We start from the raw sequence: 21,134 nt of genomic DNA, 5'->3' as shown, positions 1-21,134 counted from the left end.
AGGCATCTGCAGACAGAATCAACAAAGTGAAGATGGCAGCCAGGATGTCTGATCAAAGCTAGGGCCTTTTTATGTACATGTGTCACATGGTTGCAAACACTGCATGTTCCTTTTGATTGTTGAATGTTTTGAGAGCTTGCATGAATGGAAAGGGACAACAAGAATAAAAGAATCCCAGTATTTTTAAAAAGATTGCTTCTCATGGCTTCTTAAGTCTGCATTAACGCGATAGTTATCCTGGAATTGAGTCCTGACTGAACACTCCCTTACATTCCCACACCTTCAGTACTCCTGATTCACTCCTGATTAAAACATTCCACTGGAAACCAAGTACTCCGTGCCTTTTTCCGCTCAACTGATTTTCACGTTCAAATACGTAATGGAGAACTTTGTGTTTGCAGAGTGGCTTTCCCCACAACTTTAGAAAAGTGACTTATAATCAGGAGTGAGTGTACAAAGGATCAATATATCTCTTGGGGAAAAATATACATATTTGGCCAGGACTGGCCACTCATGGCATGAAGTGAAAAAATAATTTAAAAGTAATAAAATTACCTTAATAATTTTCTTTTTTTTACAAGGAATATCCTGGAGTTACCTTTTTGAAATGTTAGCTTGATGGTTTCCCTTAGGAGCTAAAAACAGACTGAAATTTCTAAATATACTTGCACATTGTGTAATAAATGGCCCTGAGCGGTGAAATGTGTTGATGACACCAGCTGTTGCTGAGATTATGTTTTATTAACGCAGATTAAGTCAAAGCTTATGCTCACCAGACCAAAACAAACAACTTAGGCCTGAAATTTAGTTAGAATACCATTAAGCCATAAGGGGAAATGACAGACACCAATATACCAAAATATGATAGGATGCTGACCTGCATCTTCCCGCAGTTCCCTTCCTGCAACGTTTAATGAATACAAATTCAAATCAAACTACTGCAGTGGGATGGAGGGTATTTAGGATAGTGGCAGACTTTTAAAGCAAGTTGCCAAATCCATAGCAAGAAAAGGACTGCCAATGTTAGATAATTCTGTGCTTGTGTAATGCCTTGCTTACACTTCTGCTTGGTTTTTTTGACAGGGGACAGCCTAGTGTGTTAATCTTTTATTGGGGAACCCTTAAACCCTTAAAGGGGGTCTGCCAAGGGGATTTTCAATGATTTTCCCTCCCAGTTGATAATATCCATATTTAGCTTTTATTTGATTGATTGATTACATACCATTTTGTCCTGACTTAAGCAAAAGACCATGCTGAGACGAGGAGATTGTCTCTAGTGTTTATTAACTGCTATAGGAGACAGAAAATCCTACCAAACTGAAGGAGCGTGGGAAACCCAGACAGATAAACCCCAAAACTCAAGGCGGGTCTGCTCTGAGTTTCTTTGAAGGACAGTTCAAAGCCTCTAAACTACGCATGCGTTTTCCCCCCTGGATAGGGGCCCCCTCCTTCTCACCATCCTTACTCATAACACATCTTCCTAGTGACCAAACAGATAGGTTTTCTCCATGATGATCTATTCCTAACCAGGTCCTTCAGGTCTCCCAATGGTGCCCGCATCAGTGCTGTAACTGAGTCCATCCACCTTGCTGCTGATGGTCCTCCTCCTCCTCTTCTCTTCCTCCCCCTCCTCTCCTCTCCTCCTCCTCTTTTCTTCTACCTTTCCCAGCATCAGAGCTTTCTCCAGAGAGCTGGGTCTTTGCATCATGTGTCTGAACCATGATAATTTGAGCCTGGTCATTTCTGCTTGAGTGAGAGCCCTGGGTTGATTTGTTCTCTGATCCATTGGTTTGCTTTCTTGGCTGTCCATGGCATTCTCAGGAGTCTTCTCCAACACCAAAGTTCAAAGACATCAGTAGTCTTCCTATCCTGCTTCTTTAAAGTCCAACTTTTACTTCCATGGAGTGTCACAGGGAACAACCTGGCTTGCATAATTCTGATCTTTGTAGGCATAGGCACATTACAGCATTTGAATATCTAGCTTTTATTTACACAAGCCCTTTTCCAGTGCCTTCTAGACAAGGGAATCCATGAAGAGGTTAAAAAAAATGTCAAGATAGTAGCTCTGATTGCATGGTCATGGCCACCATCCTGACTTTTTTTATTCCCTCCCCCCCCCTCAGATGCCCTACTTCCAGAAATATTGGCAATAGTATTGTGTACTCTTTGAAAATAGTTAATTCATCAGCCCTTGTGTGAGCCTAGCACGTCTTCATTGTTCGCTAAAACAGATCAACTTTTTTTAGGCTACCACTAGCAGCTGCTTTAAGAGTAGCGGAACTTTAATGAATTCACTGCTGAAAATAGCAAGCATTGAGAAGATCCCAGGTTGGAAGCCTATGCCCGTGCAAATAAAAAAAAAAATCAAGGTTAAATAGGTGTGTTTAAAAAATTTCTTTAAACCCCCCAAAACATTGAGGTCCTATTGTCAAAATCACCTTAATTGACTCAGTTCTCTTGCATTCTTCCTACACAAAATTTTGCAGACAAACATTCAAAGAAGGGAGGTAGAAAATCAAAATTCAAATCCTCATACAGTTTTTAAGAACTGCCGTTAAAACACTGGGGAAACAGACACTGAAGAGACCACCCTGCTGCTGCTGGGTCTGGCATTAAAAATTCCAAAGTCTTGGGAATAAATCTCTCCATAGGACACCAGTATTTCCACTACAAGTAAGAGGGAATTGAAGATTCTGGGGGGACAGGGATCTGGAAGTGAGAAGGAAAAATGGTCCTTGGAAGATTTTAAAAGCAATAAGCAATTTTCTGAATGGATTGTCCTCCCTACCCCTTTATTTTAAAATGTGAATCTAAGAAGATTAAAATTGATGCATGACTTGCACTTGCCTGCTTATTATGTTTTCTGGTTTTTAATATTGGTTTTAATTGTGTTTTAAAGGGGTTATTGTTTTTTATTGACCTCTGTATTTTGTATATTGCTTGTGTTGTTTGGTTGTTTAATTTGTGAGCTACCCAGAGTCACAAACATGAGATGGACGGCTATACAAATCAAATGAATGAATGAATGAATGAATGAATGAATGAAATTAACAGCAGATGCTACAGTGGAAAAGAACCTAGAATGCATAAGATTTTTATGTTGGCCAATGTTCCTATTTTTTAGTTGGGACAGAAGCAAAAGCCTTAATTAATCCTCTGGAAATGGTCTCCTTGACTCATTCTTTAATCTTACAAATTAATATTCTAAACATGTTTTAAAAGATTACTTTCTCCCACTTCTTTTCTGTGATGCTAGGGGAAAATAATGCATTTATCCTCTAATCACAGCCATGAATAACTCACTGACTTTCATTCAGATTGTATTTGGAAATTTGAACTAATTTAAAAGGTCTCCAGTACACAGAAAAATAAACCAAGATTACACATTGACAAACCACCTGATTTTCAAGTTCTCTTTATTTAAAATAAGTTCCCTTTTGAAATGAACAGTGTAAATCTGAGTTTTGTTTGTGGGTTTTTCTTCTCTTTTTCCTGACCCATTAAATATCCACACTGTGGATGGAATTAAACTTCACTCTGAGATCTTTATCATAACTGGCCAAGCAGTGAAGTGATTGACATCTTATTAATAGGTTTTACCTTGCTGCAACTGACTTTAGATACATTTCTCAAGGATTTAAACATGTGCATTGCCTTGACCTAACATGGTTAACATTTGATATTTTAAAGCGGGATGTCAGTTTGATGGGATTTTAAATATCAGATGGATCGCTTCTTCTCCTGTTTTTCCCCCTGCTGTGTAAATATTGGAAGACCAAAGGGTTTATCATGGCACCAGCATCATGCTCATCAAGCAGAAGCACTTGCAAAATTATTGGTAATAAGAAAAATTGAAATAACCCCATTACTGTCTAAGGGAGATAAGAGCTAATATTAGATCTGGTGAGTCATTGCTTCAGGTTTTAGTCCCGTGCACTTTTACCTGAAATAACTCCACTGAACACAGTGGAGACTGAGTCTTCAGGTAAGCCCAGGATCATATACATATGGCATATTTAGAACCAATTATGGGCATATTTAGAACATTATGTGAATACTGTGAGATTAGGGTTCTGTTTTTAGCAATAGTTCTAATTCCGTGGCTCCTATTAAAGGCTGCAAGGTATATTTGGAATATGTAGGGATAGAAGTAGAATGTGAACTCTCATTTACATGACAAACTTATATTCTGGGACAATCCCAGTTTGAAAATTGCAAATAAGTTTTTTTTTTTTTGAGGGGGAAGTCATGGACAGGCATTGATTCTTTCAATCAGCTCATTTAATCAATTAAAAAAAAATAGAGTGAATTCAAGAGGAATTTTCATTGCCCAAACTGCAAAAGAGGCAGTATATTCTATTGAAATAAAAGTAATAAACAGCCAGTTTGTAGCCCCAATGAAAGCTTCAGATTACATTGCCATCCAAACTGTCTCCTGACATATATGTATCTGGTTTCAGACTTTGTCCTGACGGTATCCCTAGGACTACGATATCTGGGTTGCAAAAATGCTGGGGATGATCAGAAGGTAGCCAAAAATTTTCAGAATCTTGTTCCTGCCATCTAGCGGTCTCCTGGATTTTGGCAGCCCAGATATGGTAGCCCTAAAAAAATTTTTTTTAAAAAATCAAACACCCCCACCACATTTCTTCCTGTTTAAATCTGCTGTGAATATGCCACTGCCTGGAGAACAGCTGCATGAATGCAGCTGGATTGCAGTTTCCTAGCTACGTTCTTTAGATCAGCCTTTCTCAACCTTTTGAGCCTGGAGGAACCCCTGAAATATTTTTCAGGCTTTGCTTGGGGAACCCCTGCACATTCAGGCTCAAATATAGGCCAGAAGTTACAAGATTATTATATTCGTTTCGTGGGTCAGCCTGTACAGTATCTATGCATTAACAGTGTTCTTAAACTGAAAATAAAGAATGAAACTTACCTCTTCAATGTGAAGTTGCCCGAATTTGAAATATTTCTTTTAATAAATTGTGATCTCCCAGAGAACCCCTAGGGACCTCTTATGGAACCCATGGAATCCTGGTTGAGACACCCTGCGTTAGATCCACTGTAGTACTGTAGTCACTGCATACTAAATGGAAGTTTCTGGCCAGCTAAATCCATACCTTTCAACAACCTGGACATGCCTGCAAGTAGGGAGAGGAATCCTTGCTGCTCTTTGAGCCTTGTTGTTTTCTTGCAGATGTTTCATTGCCAGATGAGGCAACATTTTCAGTGTGACTGAACTTCAATCACACTGAAGATGTTGCCTAGTCTGGCAATGAAAACAACAAGGCTCAGAGGGCACCAAGGACTCCACAGTTCAACCCTGAGCTACAAATATTCTCTTTGACTAGTAGGGAGAGGGCAAAGAAGGGATGAGTATTTTCTTGTGGGAGGATTATTCACCAATCATATGTATAACATACATTGTACTTATTCATCAGATGATATATATAGTCCAGCTTCCCTTAAGCTCTCAGACTAGAGAGATATGGATATTGCATGCTCCTGAATATGGGTTTGACATGATGGACTATATATACCAGTGTTTCTCAACCTTGGCGACTTGAAGATGTGTGGACTTCAACTCCCAGAATTCCCCAGCCAGCTGCCCCAGCTAACTCTAACCCTAACCCCAGCTGGCTGGGGAATCTGGGAGTTGAAGTCCACACATCTTCAAGTTGCCAAGGTTGAGAAACACTGATATATACCATTCTGATAGATTCTACATATTCCTTTCTACAACACCGCTAAGCACCAGGGTCTGGGTAGCTCCTAAAGCTAATGCACTGTAGTCATCTAAAGTGTGAAGTCCTAACGAGTTCAATTTCTGATAGAGGTTCTCTGAACCCCACAGAATAACATCTGGCTCTCTACATCTGATGAGTCCCAAATAGGATGAAACTAGTCATGTAGTGCCTCCTGCTGGTCAGTGACATTGTACTTGTACATGTGAATGTGGCACCTTGTTGTTTATTCATTCAGTCGCTTCCGACTCTTCGTGACTTCATGGACCAGCCCACGCCAGAGCTTCCTGTCGGTCATTAACACCCCCAGCTCCCCCAGGGACAAGTCCGTCAACTTTAGAATACCATCTATCCATCTTGCCCTTGGTCAGCCCCTCTTCCTTTTGCCCTCCACTCTCCCTAGCATCAGCATCTTCTCCAGGGTGTCCTGTCTTCTCATTATGTGGCCAAAGTATTTCAGTTTTGCCTTTAATATCATTCCCTCAAGTGAGCAGTCTGGCTTTATTTCCTGGAGGATGGACTGGTTTGATCTTCTTGCAGTCCAAGGCACTCTCAGGATTTTCCTCCAACACCACAGTTCCAAAGCATCGATCTTCCTTCGCTCAGCCTTCCTTATGGTCCAGCTCTCACAGCCATATGTTACTACGGGGAACACCATTGCTTTAACAATGCGGACCTTTGTTGTCAGTGTGATGTCTCTGCTCTTAACTATTTTATCGAGATTTGTCATTGCTCTTCTCCCAAGGATTAAGCATCTTCTGATTTCCTGACTGCAGTCAGCATCTGCAGTAATCTTTGCACCTAGGAATACAAAGTCTTTCACTGCTTCTACATTTTCTCCCTCTATTTGCCAGTTATCAATCAAGCTGGTTGCCATAATCTTGGTTTTTTTGAGGTTTAGCTGCAAGCCAATGTGGCACCTATGCATGAATAATTTGGGAGGCTTCCAAGATTAACGTTAAGTCTCAAGAGGCTGGCAAACTCAGGGAACAAGAACGACTTGAATTGCTGGAAAGATCTTTATTGCTAATAACGTAACACAACAGAATCTTGAAAGCCATCCCGAAGTAATTCTGCAAAGTAATTCTGATTTTGAAGGCAGCATGGCCCAGAAAAAAGCCTTGGGTAGTCTGAAAATAGAGATGATCCATGAGGGGTTCCTAATAATCAGTATATGCAGACTACAGTATTGAGTTTCAGCACCATGCTAGCACAGGTAGCTTGAATTAGTTTAACATTACTCTCTTAGAACTGGGAGAGCCAAGCAACAACAGGACCTGGGGTGCAAAAATCCACCCAGAATGGTCATCTTCAACCAGCTCCCTTGAAATAAAACATGCATTATACAATTTAGGAAGAATGCATGCAGATTTTCTTCTCGCTCCATCTTATTTATTGTGCCTCCAGTTAGATTATGATTCTTCAGGAAGAGGCCACGTGAGACGTCAGCGCAATCGTGCTTCGTCTTGCTTTTAAAACTTGATTCCCCATCTTGATTCCCCATTGAAGGTGCATCAGCAACGCGGGCACCAAACGACTCCCCGCGGGCGGGAAAAAAGGTGGTGGGCGGAGCTAAAGACAGGCGGCGAGGAGGCAGTGGGCGGGGCCTGCAACTTGGCGTTCCTGCCGCTTGTTTTGTTAGTAGGCGGAGATTGGGGAGAGCCCATTATGTCGATCCCTAAGGGGAGGACGGGTCTCTCTCCATTGGCAAGCCGGACGTCGTCTTCAGAGGGTCTGCAGGTTTATCCACAGAGGCTCTGTCAAATTCTGAGGAGAGCTGGGGGGCGGCTTCCGAGAAGCCCCGAGCGGACGGAGGCTCCCGCTCGCCACCCTCCTGCCTCCCCGGCACCCTCGCCAGGGATGGTCCGTTCCAAAGCGCGCGCTCCGCTCCCACGGTTCGGCGGCTGGCTGGGCGGTGGGGGGCAGCGGCCAAGGAGACCCTGGGCCTTGCAGGGACGCTTCAGCTGTCGCGCCCAGAAGCCGGGCGGCCGCGTCGCCGGGCGGGACCATGGCGAAGGAGGAGGACGAGGGGGAGCTGAAGGTCCCTGAGGAGATGTTCAAGGATGTCAAGTTCTTCGTGGTGGGAGACATCGATCCCAAGGTACCTGCGCGGATGCTCCCCGCAGAGGGGCGCGCGCTCTTCTGCCTTGGGGTTTCTGGGCTCGCTCTTCTCCCCTTTCCTCCTCCTCCCTCCCCCCCCCCCGCGTTGGAACGACGCGCTGACAGCGGCTCGCGCGTCTGGGGCGGGCGCGTGCGCCCTGCGAGGCCTTTCCGGAGGGAGGGGCAGGGGAGCGCCCTAGCCCCTCGCGGGGGGAGCGGGAGACCCCCGGCGACGGCCGTGAGCGGCCCGCAGCGCCCGGCGTTGGCGCGCGGAGTGACGTCTCTTCCTCCTCCTCCCCCGTCAGTCCCGCGCTGGCTGCCGGACAGGCCTCTGCCGCGGCCTGGACTGAGTGGGGAGATCAGGGCGAGGGGCCGTGCTTGCCCTCAGCGGAGGACCGGGCGGCCTTCCCTTGCCTTGCCTTCCCTTCCCGGCGGCGGCGCTTCTGGTCCCTGCGCGGGAGCGGCCCCGACTAGGCCTCTCGCGCTTCCCTTCTCTCGCATGCTGCACTGGTTGGGGGCTGTTTTAAGGCAAATCTGCGGAGATGCTGGAGGAAAGGCCTCCTTCCCCCCAGGGGGAGAGAAGGGAATCTCTGATTCTTCTTCTGTGGAAACAGATCCTACATATTAAAAAAAAAAAAAGGCAAGCGCCGAGCCTTCTTTCCTTGAGCTGCTAGCTTTCTGTATGCAGGGAGGTTTCCCTGTCTGTGGATGAGCAGTTAGACCCATCCAGCCATCCAACCTGACAGGACAAACGCGTGCTCTGATTTGGGAGATGGTGTTGCCTTTAAAACTCAGGCACAGCTGATTAAAAAAAAACTTGATCCCTGGATTTGGGAGGGAGACTAACTTTGCAAAGTGGCTTTCTCGCCCCTTCTGACAGTGGGAATCATCAGTACTTCAGGCAAAGCTAAAGCGTCTATTAATGGGGCTCCAGGCTTTTTATAGGGTACAGAAACAAAATGATACGATCAGTACGTTAGAAAGCAATTAAACAATAGAAAAGGTTGATTACAGATTTTCCACTATTCCACAAGTGGCAAATTTGTGGGCTACCTCACTCCCTTTCCCAGCTGGGTTTGTATCTTACTTGCAAGTTTTAAGTGTATTCAAGGACTTTCAGAATATGTTCTCTATTATTTTAGTTGCTGAAAAGGCTAGTTCTTGCATACCAAAAGAAATGGTCTTGGCTCAAAAGAAAAACATGCTTTCCTAAAGTTAAAAGAGAGGCCTAGATTGCCATGCTAAAGTGCTAATATCACCTTTATTAAAAAGCTAATAATGAAGCCTAAAATTCCAGGTAACAGTGGCATGAACTGGCCCTACTTGTAGCAGAGTTGGCAGCCGCTGGCTGATCCTGCCTGGGCCAGGAAGCAAAACGCAGCTGGGCCTGGTTAGTATTTGGATGGGAGACCACCAGGCAATCGCAGGCTGTAAGCTAGGTTGGGAAGCTGAAAAACATCCCAGAAGAAAGCCCTGAGAAGGCACTTCTGTAGCGCTGCCAAGAAAGGGGTGTCATCAGAAGATGAGCTTGATTTTAAGGCTCTTTTTCCCAGGTAACTGATTCAACTCCCATGGTATCCAAAGACCTTAACTGTTACATTTCTCTGGGTGATAAAGACCCTTCCTGTTAAATCCTATAAACTTCAGTAGTGTATTCACCTATTTCATTGTTAATTATTTGATCCCATTCCTTAAAAACATTTCACTTAATTGTCTGTTTCTGGGATCTTAAGAAAATTTCATGCCCTTTTTTTTCAAACCCTGTATGGCTTTTCCCACATTGTCAGCCTCTGCTGCTGTCGTATGACATTCTTTCATTGAGCTCCAACATCCTCAATGTATTTCAAATAATTGCCTTTTCTTGTTGTTCTGTATGATTGGAAATAACCCAGATATCTCAATAATGCCATTTCTTTTAAATCCTTCTTCAAATCCCATTCCCAAAACTTTTTTCACACCTGTAATATTCCACAATCAAAAGGGAATAGATGGAATTATTGTGATCAGTGTTCCCTACTTCCTCTTTCCATTTTTCTTTCCTTCCTCTGTGGTCTTGCATCAGTATCTGTTTTAAAAGCTCTCACGGTGGACACTTTTCTTTGTAAAGTGCTATATATATGGGTGGTGTAATTATAAATACAAATGCATTTCAAACAATTTATTATTGAAAATCTTCTCCCATGATCCAGGATTTGTTAAAGAGCACAAAGAGAAATTGCAGCCATTCTGTTGCATGTATGGCTTACGATAAGACAAATTTCATGAGCAACAGGAAAAAAGAGAAGCTCATACTGTGTGCCTAAAAATGCTTCTTTTCAGTCTGTTTGTGATAACAGTCATGGACTACATGCATAACAAATGGGTTTTGCTTCTACATTCTGCAACTTTTTTTATACCATTCCAATGTTATGAATGTGGTTCTGATGCACAAAATAATTGCAATTTAACGTTGCAGTAAATTTTGTTCAGCATAGCCCTTTTCCTCCTCCCCTGATGTGACTGAAGAAATTAAGTTTCTGTTTTCAGTTAACTATGGTTTGGCATTATATCAAGATTGGAAACTGATCAGTTTTCATTGTGTTCTGTAATGGGTTTGTAAATGATGGCTTGAAGTTGGCTTGTTCACAAAAAGTATAATTAAATGTAGCGATAGTTTAGCGTGGGTTCATACAGTACAAAGGACAACCTTCCCCACTTTCATTACCCATGAAAAGATCAGAAATAACATCATTTTTGAAGTAAACATAATTTTCTGTGATGTCCAGACTTGGAAAAGTGAGGTCTGGCTGAAACCAAGGTCAAAAACCATAGTTTCCTGAACTTTGAAACGACAAGGAAGTATGAGTAGTTTCACACCAAACCTTTTCATATAAATGAAGTAAAATGAAATGAAATGGGGGACGTGTGAAATTTAGGATTTTTTTTTTATAATAAAGCACTTTTCTCTGCAAGAACTGAACTAAATTAAGAATTCTCTGGCTTTTCAATTTATTTCAAGATTTCTGCCCTTTCAACATGTAAAATGAAGTGTTCAGGCAATTTACTTGATGAAGAACAAAATGAGTTTAGTGCAGCACAGAATTATGCCGTTTTCCTAGCAGTTTCAACAGGTGACCGAATTGGCTTATGCCATCCTATGTGGCATAAGCAGGAGGAAGGAAGCTGTTAGAGAACCAGAGACATTCATAGGGTATCTGGTGTACCCAATCAGATACATAATGGTTTTTAATTGAATAAATGTGGAATACAAGCATCTTTCTTGCAATGCTTATGTCCAGGGGCAGACAGTGAAAGCAAAACTTCCTCATTGTGTTACATTTCACTTTTTATTATCTTACATTTTATTTATTGCTACCTTGGCCAACCATACTTTTATTGTGCTGTGAGAGTAAGAGCTGGGTTTGTCAAGGAAGGCTTTGGGATGACAGCCCTGTTTTAATGAAGTGAGTTTTGTTCATTCAGCATGCTTAAATGGATTGGGGGAGAACTAGCAGGTCAGCACTAGGATTGGGGAGTTAATGCTATCCCAGAGAGCCCCAGAGTTCTCTGAGGGCTAAACTTCCCTGATTGGTCCTGTCATGAACTGATGAGAGAGTTTCTTTTATTTGGTTTCTGGCAGTAAGACCAAGTGTTAGAATGGCCCTAAAAAATGGGGCCGTTTCAAGAACTCCCATTTATTTCTGTTTTACTTTCCTTCCGATTGGTCACATGGGGTGGAATAGGGCCAGTAGGATAGATTGGTGGCTTCCTTCTCCCTCCTTCCCCCGCTCCAAAAATCTTTTAAAAAGTCAAGCAAAGACACAGGAAGTAGTAGCTTTTCAGTCTCTGCAGCAACTGGGGGAGCAGCTCATTGGATTAGCCATGAACACAACCTACATGTCTTCTGTCATTCTCTGATGTCCAGCAACCACTTTGTAGTTTGGCTTTATTCAGATTAGTGCCTTCTCTGGGAAAGGAGATAATATTAGCATGACGGTATGACTGGGGAAAAATAATTGGCCGCACATCAGCATTTTTCTGAAGTGGAAAAGAATAACATTTGACTTTCATGTTTTAGGTAATTCAGCTTCTGAAAGACGGGAAGGCAAAGGAAGTTTCCTATAATGCTCTAGCTTCACACATCATTTCAGAAGATGGGGATAATCCGGAAGTTGGTGAATCTCGTGAAGTGTTTGATCTTCCAGTAGTAAAAGTAAATATTTAGAGCATTATAACAATTTGTTTTTAGTACAATTAAAACAGAACTTGTGTGTTTCTAGGTTTCCATGCAAAGAAATGCTTTGCGTGTGGGTTGGGAAGGAAGGAAAGGCCCATGTCCATACCTTTGGGCACTGTGTTGTGTGCAGTGTGAGCACACTGATGAACAGCAAATTAATGCCTCAGCTCAAATCCCTGACACAAAAAAAACAGGTTATTGGAATCAGGATTGACAGTCCCAGTCATCTTGGCTAGGGAAGGTATAAATGTTTGATGAAACTATTTATAAAACAAAATAAACGTCCTTACTGTTGTCGTACAGGTTGTCATATGTTTCAAGAAATACTTGGAATCCTATCAATAAATCAATTTTTATTAGAATCATAGACTAGCATAGTTTGGAATGCTAATATGAAGGAAAAAGCTACAGATTATAAATTTTGCATACATAGTTCCTGGTCAGTATTTTGCACCTACAGATAGGCCTGGGCGGAACTGTTTACAACAGTGTTTCTCAAGTTCTTGGGAACTTGAAGATGCGTGGACTTCAACTCCCAGAAAAACACATAGAGCTTTGCCAGTTTACATAGTACTGAGATAGATGAGCCTTGTGCTTGACTTGGATAAGGTAGCTTCCTTCATAGGTCTGATGAATGAACGATAACCAGTTGAGTGTGTGCATGTAAACAGAAGGCAATTCTTAGATATATATAAGTATTTATTCATAGACACTTATTAGATGATTTTTTATAATCTGTTCTAGCCTTCCTGGGTGACTTTGTCAGTTCAATGTGGAGCTCTTCTGCCGTATCCTTTTCAGTGCAAGTGTTCGCAAAATTATACAATATTTATTTGATGCTTTGAATATATCTTGCTTATTAGCTAGGCAAGCAGTTGCTTCAGAGAATTAACTAAAGGAAAATCCTGCTACGTTGAAGGTTCCTACAAGGTCCAGTTGATTAATTGGAATCATTCTTTTTTTCTCTCTTTGCTAGTCTATGAAATATTTGAGAGAATGCATATTGAAATTGCATTGTTGTATTAGTCTGATTTACAGTCAATAAAATGTATATATGTGAAACAAAAACTGTAATGGATTGTTGATCCTTATTAATTTTTGTAAGACTCATCTTGTTATGATAAATTTTCTTTTCAGAATTAGAGAATTAGTTTCTCTATTCTTGTAGAGATTATAAATTAGGAATTTGCTAATTCCTGAATTATAATCTTAAGTATGTGTCTCTGTAATAATTATTCCATAATTCTGATGTTTTCCAGACTTACCTTCTTTCTATTAAATTTATATTTCCCTCTAGTATTAATAGTATTAACCTTCTTATGCTCATAGTAAAACATATCTGTTTCTCTCTGTTTTTTGGAAAAATCAATTTTTTAATAGCTTTAATAAATACTTTAATTATTGACCAAGGTGTCTGTGTCAGTAGGGGCAGCATCTGGCCAACCTTGTCTGGATTTGGAAAGGAAAAATGTTGAGCCTAGCTGATACTTAGGTAGGAGATTTCTAGGAATTACTAAGACTATATGCTAGACCAGCGTTTCTCAACTTTTACAACTTTAAGTGGTGTGGATTTCAGCTCCCAGAATTCTGGGAGCCGAAGTCCGCACAACTTAAAGTTGCAGAGGTTGAGAATCACTGTGCGAGGTAAACCATTTTGGTAATACTGCCAAAAGAACTGCATAATGTGTCCATGAAGTCGCTAGGGTAGAACTTGACTTGAAAGACACTTTTTAGGATGCCTAATACAGATACTGTACTGTTGAAATTGTGCCTCATTTGCTTTTTAATTTCTTATACTTGCACTTATTCTGCTCTCAATTACCATTTCTTTCTCCTTTTCTTTATAAAGCCATAATCGGTTGGGAAAAATCTAATGTTTGCTGCATAGTTTAGGAGTACCAGTCTCCCTGTATAGATGTAGGCATTATTTTTACATCCTTCAAGTAAAATTTTACATACTTACTTTAAATGCAAGTTTATAGATAATAACAATACATTCCTTAGAACTGTAATTTTGTGAGCTAGGTTGAACTTGATACTTAAAATAATTGGAAACAAAGGCTGCAAAACTTATATAAGACATTATGGGTTCTGTGGGATCCACTTCCAACATAGTTTATAAGACAAAATATTTACTCAAATATATCTGATGACTTTATGGCAGAAGAAGGACTGTAATCTCAAATCTGCCAAGTTTGTTTTCTCTTTTGACTGCATAATGTTAGTTTTGCTTCTAATATCTCTTTCTTTTAAGAAAAATTGGCATCCACAAAATTATGCCTAGTTCCTTGTGAAGTTTTGGGGAAATTTGTCATTTGTTTATCTTGATAAGTTTTACGTTTTATTTACTTTATCTCCTTGACTTAATTTTGTCAGAGTAAATGGCTTCTCCCCAGAATCCTGTCAGATCTTTTTTGGAGTTGCTGCTTGTCTATCTCAGGTAAAATATTTTACCAAGTAGCTAGATGATATGATAGATAATTCAAAATATTTTCTACTAAATAATTTTACCTTTTTGGTAGGTTTCCTCTGAAGACCGAAGTATTCTGTGGGCTTTGATTACATTTTATGGTGGGGATTGCCATTTGAGCCTCAATAAAAAATGTACTCATTTGATTGTGCCTGAACCCAAAGGGGTAAGAATTTTAATGCATTTTGGTGTTGTTTTAGCATATGGAATAAATGTCAACATAGCTTGTGTCTTGCGAGTCTCTTACCATTTTAAGAGGAATCAGCAATGTATTATTAGACTAATATGGAAGGCATTTCATACTTTTGATGAAATTTTGCAAACAGAATAGAGATGTTCCCAGGCAAAACGGCAGATGCTGTTTTGGGGACTGATAGAATATTCTGATGATAGTGAATTTCAGCGTTTGTTATTTTCATGTAATTGGTGTTACAGCTAAAGTAGGTATGGAAGGGGAGAGATGAATGAGGTGAAAACAGTAGCAGGACTGGAATACCTACTATTTTCTAAGGAAGCATTCCATGCTACATCTTCCAAATGTCACAAATTTTACCATTTATATATTATATTTATTTAATTAATTATTAACCACTACCCAGTTCCATCCAAACTATGTCTCCTACTCCAAAGGTGTAGACTTTGGGCAATTTATAAAGCAAAAACATCTACATAAATCAAGGTATTCCCCAGACCATAACTCCCACTCCCAGTTAAAGTAACATAACAAAACAACTAATTAGCCACTCAGTAATAATCAGGTTAGCAATTAATTGCCTGCTGAAAAACAAGCCTGTTCAGCACCGCTTGGAATGTCAGGAACGAGTAGGCTGGGCACAATTTTGAGGGCGGTTTATTCCATAACATTAGGGCCTGGACCAAGAAGGTCTCCCTTCTGACTCGTGTTCCTCTCACTTTTTGAGAAGGTGAGATTCTAAACAGGTCCTCTCTAGATGACATTATAGAATGGACAGAGAAGGGGGTCCCTGATACAGCCTGATGCTCTGCCTTGGTAGGGCTCGGTAACTAATAACCAGCATTATGAGTTCAGCTGAGATACCTAGGAGCAACCAGTGCAAGAACTGCAGAATAAGTGTTGCACTGCAGAAACAGGTTTCATCTGTCAGCAGTCTGACATTTGAATCTCTTTGAATTCATCCAGTGCACATTTTTAATATTTACATTTCCAACATTTTTGTTCTTCCCAGGAGAAATATGAATGTGCCTGTAAACGAGAGAACATTAAAATTGTGACACCTGACTGGGTTCTAGATTCTATATCTGATAAAACCAAAAAAGATGAGGTTCCCTATCACCCTCGCTTAATAATATATGAGGAAGAAGAGGAGGAGGAAGAAAACGAAGAACAGGATTCTCAAAATGAAGGGAGCACTGATGAAAAGTTATCAAGTCCACCATCTTCTCAAGAAGGATCACCTTTGGGCAATCGAACTTTTTCTCCTAAGTCTGCTGATGCTGACAAAGCCAAAAGAGAACTGATGTTTGACGATTCATCAGATTCATCTCCTGAAAAGCATGAAAGAAATTTGAACTGGACAACAGCTGAAGTTCCACAGACTGCTGCAACAAAGCACAGATTGCCCTCAGGCAAGGATTCTGGACTGATTAATTTGTGTGCCAATGTCCCACCTGTCCCGGGCAACATTTTGTCCTCTGAAATCCGAAGTAATATAATAGCTTCAGTACAAACTGCCCAAAGTTCTGGACATCCTGAAATGATGGCAACATGGAGTCCTGCAGTCCGGACACTAAGGAATATTACCAATAATGCTGATATTCAGCAGGTTAATAGACCATCAAACGTAGCACATGTAAGTACTTTTAAAGTATAAGTTCATAAACTGTTGCTTGAAAATGAACGCTTTCTGTCACTTGAATTTGATGTCCATAGTAGTGACTCCCCTGACATGATTGCTGCAACAATTACACGCATTTAAATTTGCAAACACATGTCACTTGTCATATTGAAGGTTTTGTGTTTTGTTTTGTTTTGCTCTGTTTGGAATTCTTAGACCACCCTTGACCCTCCTGGGTGTTTTGAACACTCTACTTAAGGATCCTCACTTGTCTATGAACTTCAGAAGTAAAGGGAATGTTTGGAAGAGGGAGATGCCATTAATTGCTTTGTTGTTTAAAATGTAGGATGCTTTATGAAAGTCATGTGGAATATAGGAACATAATTTAATAATTTTCTTTTGTACCCAGTCCTTGAATTTTTTACATGGTAGTCCTATTTTGGTGAACTATCTGTAACACTTCTGAAGTCTGACTTAACTGGAAGCAATTATCCACAGCCTAGTTAGGGCCCCTCTTTAAGAGCCTTCAGAACTTCAGATAGTGCTAAATGCAGCTAACCAAGGCATGGTATCAAGAGAGTATTACTATACCACTGTTGCAGACAGCGTTGGTGCCAGTTATTTTCCAGATTAAATTCCAAATGTTGATCTAGCCTTTAAAGCCCTAAGGAAACACTTGTTTCAGTACATATGTCTGTCTGCTAAGATCTTCAGGAAATTTCTCTTTGACGGTAATATCACTTGCAAAGGTCTGTATGTCAAGGTTATGGGAGAGATGCACTTTCTTCAGAACTATAATATCCTCCATACTCTTGGCTTTCAGAAAAGGCGCTAAGATGTTTTGCTTTAATTTTGCTTTTAATGTACTTTCAGTATTTTTAATGCAATCTTAACTGTTGGTTTTTATTTTCCTATTGTATTATTTGATTCATTCTGAATAGCCTTGGTAGCTTTTTACCAGAAGGGGTGTTAGAAAGAAAATAGCAGAATAACTATAATAAAGCATCCATACTGTTTTCTAGATCTTGCAGTCACTTTCAGCACCTACAAAAACTTTGGAGCAACAGGTAAACCACAGCCAACAGGGACATTCAAATGCGGTATTGCTTAGCCAAGTTAAATTGACTTCAGAAGCACGCTTGGTGCAGCCGCCGCCGCAGCATCACCAACCGCAGCAACCGCATCACCATCTCTTGCATCTTCAACCCCAACAACTCCTGCAGTTGCAGCAACAGTCCCAGCCACCCCAGCCTCAGATTCCCCAGCAGCCTTTCTCACAGCAGCCTCATCAGTTTGCACCACAGCAGCACGTCCATCAGCACCAGTTCCCGCAGCCGCAGCAGCCACCCTTTCCTTCCCAGCCAATACATTCCCAGCAGCAAATGCACCGTCCCCAACAGCCATTGCCGTTTCAGCAGCAGCATGCCTTGCAACAGCAGTTGCATCAGCTGCAACAGCAGCAGCTACAGCACCAGCAGCTGCAGCAGCTGCAGCAGCAAAACCTTCAGCAGCTGCAGCAGCAGCATCAACAGCAACAACTTCAGCAGCAGCACTTGCAACGAATGCAGCAGCAGCAGCAGCAGCAACAAATGCAAAATCAGACATCACAGCACTTGACTCCAACATCCCAGACGCTGCACCATCCGGTCCCGGTTCAGGCACCACAGAATCCCCAACAGCAACCACTGCAGCAGCAGCAGCTGTTTGGCCATGACCCATCTGTAGAAGGTTGGTTGGTTAGTTAATTAGTTATGTATATATGTATCCTGCCTTTTGTACAGGAGCTCAAGGTGGCATACATGATGCTCCCTCCTATTTTTCCCCACAAGAACAACCCTGGGGGGGTAGATAAGTAATTAATCCACTTTGTTCTTACATGTTGAGGTAAAACTGTTTAAACTGAGAAAAACTATTTTGGCTGTTAAATTTTTGGTCGGTAATAAATCATCTAGAGCAGTGTTTCTCAACCTTAGCGGCATTAATATGTGTGGACTTCAACTCCCAGAATTCCTCAGCCAGCATGCTGGCTGGGGAATTCTGGGAGTTGAAGTCCACACATATTAATGCTGCTAAGGTTGAGAAACACTGCTCTAGAGCAAGCTAGGTATAAATATATTCGCATGCAGTGTATCACATGGCCAGTACAAGGAGCTGGGTACAAGGCAAGCCCTTTCCCAGTCAGTGGATTTCTGAAAGAGGGAGGGCCATCTTAGTTAGATCAGCAATACAGGCAAAAGGCAGGGCAGATCCCAGCGTGAGAGGTTTCTGCAGCCTTGATGTCCTTGCTAAAAAGGCTGTGCTCTGAGCCATTAGGGATGAGGTGCCAGAGAAATCAAGAATAGCTGCCACCCTAAGGAAGTTCTTGTGCATGGATAAAAATGTTTAGAAGAAGGTTGTTTTTAAGGTTTTTGGACCTCTGCTCAGTTCTTTAACTGTCATCGAATACATTTTGGATTGGGCTGGCAGTGCGTTTCTGAGCTACCTAATTTCATACTAGAGCACTAGAAGAAAACCAAATTATTCAGTTGCATTACGCTTCAAATAGAGTGACATCTCAAATGTAATTGTTAAAATTTTAAATGCAACTGAGAGCCAGTTTGGTGTAGCAGTTAAGGCACTGGGCTAGAAACCAGGAGACAGTGAGTTCTAGTCCCACCTTAGGCACGAAGCCAGCTGGGTGACCCTTGGGCCAGTCACTTTATCTTAGTCGTAAGAAGGAGGCAATGGCAAACCACTTCTGAAAAACCTTGCCAAGAAAACTGCAGGGACGTGTCCAGGCAGTCTCTGAAAATCAGACAAGATTGAACGGATTAAAGAAAAAATGCAATTAGCACTAGAATCCAGTATTTTTCCCTCTGTGACAGCTTTCATTTAATATGGGGCATATTTGTCAAACCTGTCTTTCAAAGTGTATTTGTTGCAATGGCACTTGCTCAGTAAAAATTCTAAGCAGATGCTTTATTAGTCTTAGTGCTAATGAGAAGTTATTCCTGCATGGTGTTTCTTCCTCCTAATCATCTGTGAAAGTATTCCATGCTCATCATTTCTGTTTACCACTATGGGTATATGTATAATGGAGATGTTCAGCTTTGAGCTCAGGACAAAATAATCCCATTTGAAGGTTTCATCGGAATATTCCAAATTGGCTGCACTCCATTGGAAGTAAATTTGAAACATTTTCGAGTGTTCCAGTCACAGGAAATAATGAGAACTTGAAATGTATCCCTTGTTGCGTTGTTTTGCATCCCAAGAACATGAGTAATTTCACTGGCAGTCCACACTTACTGCTGTGCAACTTAACAGAAAAGTTAGCCAAAGGGATAATGTTTTAAACATTTTAGAAAAATGTTTTAAAAATCCCAGGAGGAGGCCATTAGAACAGCTGGAACAGACAGAAGTTATTATCAGAATACACATCTTTCTCAGTAGGAAAAATCTTTTTCAGTTATTTCAATAAATCCTAAGGTATTCAGTAATGCATTAATAAAAAAATCATAGTTAATGTTCAATTAATTCATCTAGTTAATTCAACTAGATTCTTTTCAAGATATGCCTGCAAATGAGGCAGTAAGCGAGTACATATTGGATTGAATGTTTTCCTCCATGTTACGGGTTTTTAATTTTTTAAATCAAAGTCTTGACCAATATCTCTTTATGTTGGTTTCAGACAATCAACATAGACTACAACTTCATCTACTTAGTATGTTCAAGCAATAGATTTAGTGTTTGTTTGTTTGTATTTATTAAATTGATGCATATGCTGCCCATCTTGCAAATGTGACTCTGGGATGCTAGCTGCACCTTAAAAGGGTTGCCAAGGACAAATGCAGCGAAGAGTCAATAATCACAACATCTTACTAGCCACGTAATCTGATGTTCATGCCCTGGAGCATTAAAAAGTAGGATTTTTTAAAATCGTAGATCAATTCCGCTTTGCTTGAATTGAAAATGTAGAGCATAATAATACAACAGCAGAAAAAGGCACAAGGCAATACAGTTATTGACCCAGGCAGTGCAACTATTGAACCTCATACCTGATAAACTTCATCAGTTAGCCTAAACTGACACATACATTTGTATTTTTTCAGAAAAATACAAATTTATGTGTCAGTCAGAAAACTCCAACTTAAGAATGCTCACCAACCTGTCCAGAATGCTTATCCTAAGCTCAGGAAACCAGTCCAAAATCAGCAAAGAAGTCTGCTTTTTAAAATGTTGTCAGAAAGCTAATCCTGGCAGTAGCAGTCTTTGCAAATACAACCTCAACAGAATTAGCAACATTTGTGAAGCACAGCAATGTGCATCCATACACACAGTCGTATTTGACTTTTATTTGCAAAGCAATGACTCCCTGCCCACAAAGCACATGCTATCCACTACCCACAAGAATTCTAACCTTAATCCACCCATTCACATAGATTGTAACTTTCTCAGAGCAGTAACAGGCTGGCAGACATGCAATTGGAAGCAATCTGTTTTTGCCTGGCTACATGCTTAACTTCTGCTTCCTTCTCAACAATCCATTCCCACGTTATTTGCTTCATTCTGAACTAATAACTGTAGGGACATGAATGGTTCCTGCTGCTGTCTGCTGAGCTAGAAGACACATGGGGGGGCGGGGGAGAAGAAGCAATGTGCAAACCACAAAAGAGCAGCCGAGTTGCTGTGGGAATAATTGGAACCTTGGGACAATATTGGTCAAAATATAGAGCAAAGCTGTGTAATTTGTTCTAATCTTGAAACAAAACTCTCAAGATTGAACCTTCTTTCAATCTTGAAGTATGTGAAAT

General features: G+C 40.9%; 1 protein-coding gene across 1 annotated transcript in view; it reads left to right on the top strand.

Annotated features, from left to right (window-relative positions):
* Positions 1-7,637: 7,637 nt before the first annotated feature.
* PAXIP1 (PAX interacting protein 1) overlaps positions 7,638-21,134 on the top strand; it is a 28,765-nt gene continuing 15,268 nt past the window's right edge. Inside the window, exons 1-7 of the mRNA XM_063303371.1 lie at positions 7,638-7,845; positions 11,902-12,036; positions 12,805-12,848; positions 14,437-14,500; positions 14,583-14,696; positions 15,736-16,359; positions 17,367-18,072. Of these exons, the coding sequence (XP_063159441.1) occupies positions 7,753-7,845; positions 11,902-12,036; positions 12,805-12,848; positions 14,437-14,500; positions 14,583-14,696; positions 15,736-16,359; positions 17,367-18,072 (1,780 nt within the window). The 5' untranslated portion in view covers positions 7,638-7,752. The remainder of the gene's footprint in view (positions 7,846-11,901; positions 12,037-12,804; positions 12,849-14,436; positions 14,501-14,582; positions 14,697-15,735; positions 16,360-17,366; positions 18,073-21,134) is intronic.

Source organism: Candoia aspera, chromosome 4 (assembly GCF_035149785.1).
Source record: "Candoia aspera isolate rCanAsp1 chromosome 4, rCanAsp1.hap2, whole genome shotgun sequence".
Taxonomy (NCBI): domain Eukaryota; kingdom Metazoa; phylum Chordata; class Lepidosauria; order Squamata; family Boidae; genus Candoia; species Candoia aspera.
The sequence above is the reverse complement of the archived record's forward strand: the minus strand, read 5'-3'. Positions and strand labels throughout refer to the sequence as shown.